This window comes from Procambarus clarkii, chromosome 52, assembly GCF_040958095.1.
Source record: "Procambarus clarkii isolate CNS0578487 chromosome 52, FALCON_Pclarkii_2.0, whole genome shotgun sequence".
NCBI lineage: Eukaryota > Metazoa > Arthropoda > Malacostraca > Decapoda > Cambaridae > Procambarus > Procambarus clarkii.
Genome location: NC_091201.1, coordinates 32,130,646 through 32,138,488, shown reverse-complemented (window position 1 = coordinate 32,138,488; position 7,843 = coordinate 32,130,646). Strand labels below are relative to the sequence as shown.

General features: G+C 54.4%; 1 protein-coding gene across 1 annotated transcript; it reads right to left on the bottom strand.

Annotated features, from left to right (window-relative positions):
• Positions 1–2,948: 2,948 nt before the first annotated feature.
• On the bottom strand, positions 2,949–6,323 carry LOC138352220 (uncharacterized transmembrane protein DDB_G0289901-like). Its single transcript, XM_069304502.1, has one exon. The coding sequence runs from the start codon at positions 6,321–6,323 to the stop codon at positions 2,949–2,951; it is 3,375 nt and encodes a 1,124-aa protein (XP_069160603.1).
• Positions 6,324–7,843: the final 1,520 nt, after the last annotated feature.

Genomic DNA, 7,843 nt, shown 5'->3' with positions numbered 1-7,843 from the left:
TGACAGACAGACAGACACACACACACACACACACACACACACACACACACACACACACACACACACACACACACACACACACACACACACACACACACACACACCCAGGAAGCAGCCCGTAGCAGCTGTCTAACTCCCAGTTACCTATTTACTGCTAGGTGAACAGGGGCACCGGGGTGAAAGAAACTGACCATTTGTTTCTGCCTCTGCCAGGGACCAAACACGGGCCCTTAGGACTACGACCCGAAAGCGCTATCCACTCAGCCGCGTTCCCCACCCCCACCCACCCCCTCCCCTGTGCTCTCCTGTGTGCGTACGCGTGCGTATGCGCTCGCAGAAAACAACTGAACCAGAAATACAAAAATGAACCAAAAATATATACGAAAGAAGGCGGCCAGCCAAGAAAAAAAAATACGACTCAGATACCCTTAAAGAAGCCAGAAAGAGGAAGAGAGCAACACCGTAACGATGGGGAGGGAGAGAGAGAGAGAAGGAGAGAGGAACAGAAAGGAAATAGTGAGGTATATACATACACGGCCGGAGCGGCGCCCGGGTGAAGAGGTACTCAACTTTATCCAGGACGGCCGCCGGCTCTCCAGCCAGGATAACCCGGGTGAAAAATATACGGGTCTCCCCTGCGATATATAGACTGGCGAATTAATTTATCTGGAAAATGGGAGCGCGGTGTGTGTGTGCGGGGGGGGGACTGTTCTTTTCATTTATATTTTAAAACACGTTGTGAATGGGGGCATATGACAGCGTTTACCCATTACGCTCAGGGGCGGTCACGCATTCACGCACACGCACGCAAATTCAGGCGTGTGCATGCACGCAAGCACGCACAATTACACGTGCGTGCGGGATTGATATCACACCGAACCTGTCCCCAGAGGCCCACATCAAAAGGTATATTATCAGCGGCATATGCTAGACTGGCCAATATAAGAATTGGCTTTAGAAACTTGTGTAAGGAATCGTTCAGGACCTTGTATACCACTTATGTCAGACCAATCCTGGAGTATGCAGCTCCAGCCTGGAGTCCATACCTAGTTAAACACAAGACAAAATTAGAAAAGATTCAGCGGTATGCCACCAGGCTCGTCCCGGAACTGAGAGGTATGAGTTACGAGGAAAGGCTAAAGGAGCTGAACCTCACGTCTCTGGAAAACAGAAGAGTAAGGGGAGACATGATAACCACCTACAAAATTCTCAAGGGAATTGACAGGGTGGACAAAGACAAATTCTTCAACACTGGTGGGACACGAACAAGGGGGCACAGGTGGAAACTTAGTACCCAAATGAGCCACAGAGACGTTAGAAAGATTTTTTTCAGTGTCAGAGTAGTTAATAAGTGAAACGCATTAGGAAGTGATGTGGTGGAGGCTGACTCCATACACAGTTTCAAATATAGGTATGATAGAGCCCAGTAGGCTCAGGAATCTGTACACCAGTTGATTGACAGTTGAGAGGCGGGACCAAAGAGCCAGAGCTCAACCTCCGCAAGCAGAATTAGGTGAGTACACACACACACACAAACTCACACACACACACACACACACACAAACATGCATGCGTGTATTGAATAAAGTAAAACTTATATTCAATGAAATAAAGAAAATTTCCAAAACAAGAGAGAGATACAATGTTGGCCAGACCAAGTATCATCCTGGGTACTGACAGAATGTCCACATGTACTGAGTTTGTCCACACTAGTAAACCCCAGAGTTTCAGGGTGACAGTCGGGGTGACATCTCACAGTAAACTCGTTATGACGTTAAGATTCCTTGAAAGAGACCTCTCTCTCTCTCTCTCTCTCTCCTGCAAGTGGCTCTATACTGATGGTCAAGTCTCGTAAAATACGAAAATAGGGGGCCCCTAATTCAGTGAAATTGGGTACCTCTTCCCCCCTCCTCCCTCCCTATTCTCCCAGTGTTTACATGGCTCCCCAAGCAGGTGAAAATTGTCCGGCTGTACCCTGTGCGTGGCCCGCCAATGTCTTCCCGACACGCACCCCATTTTCTTCACAGGTACAACTCAACCCTTCGTCCACACGCTGCTGCTGCTGCTGGTAGGTTCAAGTGGCGGCCCTGTGGCACTCTCTCCCGCCGTTTACAGTCAGAGTCTTAGCTTTATATAGCTGTTGTGTGAGAGAGAGAGAGAGAGAGAGAGAGAGAGAGAGAGAGAGAGAGAGAGAGAGAGAGAGAGAGAGAGAGAGAGAGAGAGAGAGAGAGAGAGAGAGAGAGGCAGACAGACAGACAGAGAGAGAGACAGGCAGACAGAGAGACGGGGAGAGAGAAAGAGAGAGACAGACAGACAGACGCACAGACAGACACACAGACAGATAAACAGACAGACAGAGAGTGACTGATTGACTGACAGAAACGAAGGCTGACAAGAGACGGAAACAGACAGACGAATGTAGTAGTCAGCTCGCTATTTCGGCTGTCAACCCAACCATAAAGTCCCGGATTTGATTTACAGAGACGTTTTGGCAGGTTTCCGTTCACCTGCTGCCTCTGTTCACCTAACGGTAAGTATATACTCGAGAGTCAAGCAACTGTTGTGGTTGGCATCCTAGAGACGGTCAGGGCTGGCTAACAGGGAACCTCGATAACCCTAACAGAATTATTGTCCCTAATAACGGAAAAACTAAATATCGTGTTAGTATTAACTAATAATAATTATATATATATATAATAATAATTATAATATATATATAATAATAATAATTATATATAATTATATAGATATCGCCCCCCCCCACCCCTCCCCCAACCCTATGTATATACGCACTCTGAAACGGATACATTATTCATGTGGAAGAGGTACTCATTATCCATATGAATACATACATGAATACAAAGTAATACAGCTCTTAAATCATACGTTATCCGTTCTCGGTGTAATAACGGCGTATGTGCGTATTACCCAACCCTCACCTCCTGAAATTATTCGTTGCCAGCCTCGTTAACAGCCTCGTTGCCAGTCTCGTTGCCAGTCTCGTTGCCAGTCTCGTTGCGTGCCTCGTTGCCAGTCTCGTTGCCAGCCTCGTTGCCAGCCTCGTTGCGTGCCTCGTTGCCAGTCTCGTTGCCAGCCTCGTTGCCAGTCTCGTTGCGTGCCTCGTTGCCAGTCTCGTTGCGTGCCTCGTTGCCAGTCTCGTTGCGTGCCTCGTTGCCAGCCTCGTTGCCAGTCTCGTTGCGTGCCTCGTTGCCAGCCTCGTTGCCAGCCTCGTTGCCAGCCTCGTTGCCAGCCTCGTTGCCAGCCTCATTGCCAGCCACGTTGCCAGCCTCGTTGCCAGCCTCATTGCCAGCCACGTTGCCAGCCTCGTTGCCAGCCACGTTGCCAGCCTCGTTGCCAGCCTCGTTGCCAGCCTCGTTAACAGCCTCGTTGCCAGTCTCGTTGCCAGCCTCGTTAACAGCCTCGTTGCCAGTCTCGTTGCCAGCCTCGTTGCCAGCCTCGTTAACAGCCTCGTTGCCAGCCTCGTTAACAGCCTCGTTGCCAGCCTCGTTGCCAGCCTCGTTAACAGCCTCGTTGCCAGCCTCGTTGCCAGCCTCGTTGCCAGCCTCGTTGCCAGCCACGTTGCCAGCCTCGTTGCCAGCCTCGTTGCCAGCCTCGTTGCCAGCCACGTTGCCAGCCTCGTTGCCAGCCTCGTTGCCAGCCTCGTTAACAGCCTCGTTGCCAGCCTCGTTGCCAGCCTCGTTAACAGCCTCGTTGCCAGCCTCGTTGCCAGCCTCGTTGCCAGCCTCGTTGCCAGCCTCGTTAACAGCCTCGTTGCCAGCCTCGTTGCCAGCCTCATTAACAGCCTCGTTGCCAGCCTCGTTGCCAGCCTCGTTGCCAGCCTCGTTGCCAGCCTCGTTAACAGCCTCGTTAACAGCCTCGTTGCCAGCCTCGTTGCCAGTCTCGTTGCGTGCCTCGTTGCCAGTCTCGTTGCGTGCCTCGTTGCCAGTCTCGTTGCGTGCCTCGTTGCCAGCCTCGTTGCCAGCCTCGTTGCCAGTCTCGTTGCGTGCCTCGTTGCCAGCCTCGTTGCCAGCCTCGTTGCCAGCCTCGTTGCCAGCCACGTTGCCAGCCTCGTTGCCAGCCTCGTTGCCAGCCTCGTTGCCAGCCTCATTGCCAGCCACGTTGCCAGCCTCGTTGCCAGCCTCATTGCCAGCCACGTTGCCAGCCTCGTTGCCAGCCACGTTGCCAGCCTCGTTGCCAGCCTCGTTGCCAGCCTCGTTGCCAGCCTCGTTAACAGCCTCGTTGCCAGTCTCGTTGCCAGCCTCGTTAACAGCCTCGTTGCCAGTCTCGTTGCCAGCCTCGTTGCCAGCCTCGTTAACAGCCTCGTTGCCAGCCTTGTTAACAGCCTCGTTGCCAGCCTCGTTGCCAGCCTCGTTAACAGCCTCGTTGCCAGCCTCGTTGCCAGCCACGTTGCCAGCCTCGTTGCCAGCCTCGTTGCCAGCCTCGTTGCCAGCCACGTTGCCAGCCTCGTTGCCAGCCTCGTTGCCAGCCTCGTTGCCAGCCTCGTTGCCAGCCTCGTTGCCAGCCTCGTTGCCAGCCTCGTTAACAGCCTCGTTGCCAGCCTCGTTGCCAGCCTCGTTGCCAGCCTCGTTGCCAGCCTCGTTAACAGCCTCGTTGCCAGCCTCGTTGCCAGCCTCGTTGCCAGCCTCGTTGCCAACCTCGTTGCCAGCCTCGTTGCCAGCCTCATTAACAGCCTCGTTGCCAGCCTCGTTGCCAGCCTCGTTGCCAGCCTCGTTGCCAGCCTCGTTGCCAGCCTCGTTAACAGCCTCGTTAACAGCCTCGTTGCCAGCCTCGTTGCCAGTCTCGTTGCGTGCCTCGTTGCCAGTCTCGTTGCGTGCCTCGTTGCCAATCTCGTTGCGTGCCTCGTTGCCAGCCTCGTTGCCAGCCTCGTTGCCAGTCTCGTTGCGTGCCTCGTTGCCAGCCTCGTTGCCAGCCTCGTTGCCAGCCTCGTTGCCAGCCACGTTGCCAGCCTCGTTGCCAGCCTCGTTGCCAGCCTCGTTGCCAGCCTCATTGCCAGCCACGTTGCCAGCCTCGTTGCCAGCCACGTTGCCAGCCTCGTTGCCAGCCTCGTTGCCAGCCTCGTTAACAGCCTCGTTGCCAGTCTCGTTGCCAGCCTCGTTGCCAGCCTCGTTAACAGCCTCGTTGCCAGCCTCGTTGCCAGCCTCGTTAACAGCCTCGTTGCCAGCCTCGTTGCCAGCCTCGTTGCCAGCCTCGTTAACAGCCTCGTTGCCAGCCTCGTTGCCAGCCTCGTTGCCAGCCTCGTTGCCAGCCTCGTTGCCAGCCTCATTAACAGCCTCGTTGCCAGCCTCGTTGCCAGCCTCGTTAACAGCCTCGTTGCCAGCCTCGTTGCCAGCCTCGTTGCCAGCCTCGTTGCCAGCCTCGTTGCCAGCCTCGTTGCCAGCCTCGTTGCCAGCCTCGTTAACAGCCTCGTTAACAGCCACGTTGCCAGCCTCGTTGCCAGCCTCGTTGCCAGTCTCGTTGCGTGCCTCGTTGCCAGCCTCGTTGCCAGCCTCGTTGCCAGTCTCGTTGCGTGCCTCGTTGCCAGCCTCGTTGCCAGCCTCGTTGCCAGCCACGTTGCCAGCCTCGTTGCCAGCCTCGTTGCCAGCCTCGTTGCCAGCCTCATTGCCAGCCACGTTGCCAGCCTCGTTGCCAGCCACGTTGCCAGCCTCGTTGCCAGCCTCGTTGCCAGCCTCGTTGCCAGCCTCGTTAACAGCCTCGTTGCCAGTCTCGTTGCCAGCCTCGTTGCCAGCCTCGTTAACAGCCTCGTTGCCAGCCTCGTTAACAGCCTCGTTGCCAGCCTCGTTGCCAGCCTCGTTAACAGCCTCGTTGCCAGCCTCGTTGCCAGCCACGTTGCCAGCCTCGTTGCCAGCCTCGTTGCCAGCCTCGTTGCCAGCCACGTTGCCAGCCTCGTTGCCAGCCTCGTTGCCAGCCTCGTTGCCAGCCACGTTGCCAGCCTCGTTGCCAGGCTCGTTGCCAGCCTCGTTGCCAGCCTCGTTGCCAGCCTCGTTGCCAGCCTCGTTGCCAGCCTCGTTGCCAGCCTCGTTAACAGCCTCGTTGCCAGCCTCGTTGCCAGCCTCGTTGCCAGCCTCGTTGCCAGCCTCGTTGCCAGCCTCGTTGCCAGCCTCATTAACAGCCTCATTAACAGCCTCGTTGCCAGCCTCGTTGCCAGCCTCGTTGCCAGCCTCGTTGCCAGCCTCGTTAACAGCCTCGTTAACAGCCTCGTTGCCAGCCTCGTTGCCAGCCTCGTTAACAGCCTCGTTAACAGCCTCGTTGCCAGCCTCGTTGCCAGCCTCGTTGCCAGCCTCGTTGCCTCCTGGTGAGGACATCGTGGCGGGGGCACAGGCCGTCATCTCCTCCTCTACTGATGCTGCATCTCTCGTCGAGATCAATGTAGACTTCAGCTCGTTTGATATCTCGTTTTCAAAACTTTCTTCTCGTTTGCTGTGTTATCTTACACAGGTGGGTACAGGGGCAGGCTTTGTTTTTATTTATATATACAAGAGTTCTTACATTCTTGTTCAGCCACTAGCACGCATAGCGTTTCAGGCACGTTCTTAATACTAATTTTCATACACACACACACATCCCCTAGAAGCAGCCCGTGGCAGCTGTCTAACTCCCAGGTACCTATTTACTGCTAGGTGAACAGGGCTATCAAGGTGAAAAACTCTGCCCATTTGTTTTCACCTCCCCCGGGGATCGAACTCGGACCCTTAGGACTACGAACCCCGAGTGATGTCCACTCAGCCGTCAGGGCCCTGATGACTTCTGACGAAGTCTCCCCAGAAGTCTGACGACTTTTGACTCCTATTAGCTTTCCCTTCCCATAGCTCATGGTAAGCCTTATCCCTACTAGTTCCCCCTGGAACTCGACCCACTAATTGGTTTTACTCCCAGGTCTCCAATTACTGCTGGGTGAAAAGGTGCGAGCAGTTATGGGTCTTTCCAGTCTGTTGAGGCAGTTAATCTGTTCGTGCTATGATACTAGCAACTATTTTCCGATAACTTTGTACGTAACCACTTGGGCTGGACGGTAGAGCGACAGCCTTCTTTCATGCTGATCGGCGTTCAATCCCCCGACCGTCTAAGTAGTTGGGCACCATTCCTTTCTCCCCGTCCCATCCCAAATTCTTATCCTGATCCCATCCAAGTGCTATATAGTCGTATTGGCTTAGCACTTTCCCCTCTGATAATTCCTTCCCTTCTGTAGTTAACCATCTCCTATATTCTTGTCTCTCTCATGTAAGAATAGTCTTATATTCTTGTAGTCAACATTCAAATATTCACAAATATATCTCACTAATGTGATATATATCAAGGAGGAAATCCACTGGAGCAGCGAGGAGACTCGAACCAGCGAACAGGGTACTGCCAGCCGCGCACCTTACCACTGCACCACGACTTTCCCCAGTGTTGTTTACACACTGGGATCCCACAGCATCCACAGTCAGTGTGGAGGCCCTCTACTGTCACCATCCACAGTCAGTGTGGAGGCCTCTACTGTCACCATCCACAGTCAGTGTGGAGGCCCTCTACTGTCACCATCCACAGTCAGTGTGGAGGCCCTCTACTGTCACCATCCACAGTCAGTGTGGAGGCCCTCTACTGCCACCATCCACAGTCAGTGTGGAGGCCCTCTACTGTCACCATCCACAGTCAGTGTGGAGGCCCTCTACTGCCACCATCCACAGTCAGTGTGGAGGCCCTCTACTGTCACCATCCACAGTCAGTGTGGAGGCCCTCTACTGTCACCATCCACAGTCAGTGTGGAGGCCCTCTACTGCCACCATCCACAATCAGCGTGGAGGCCTCTACTGTCACCATCCACAGTCAGTGTAGAGGCCTC

What these genes read in the sequence shown, in the direction of transcription:
- LOC138352220 (XM_069304502.1), bottom strand. Translation starts at nt 6,323, where the DNA reads ATGTCCTCACCAGGAGGCAACGAGGCTGGCAACGAGGCTGGCAACGAG.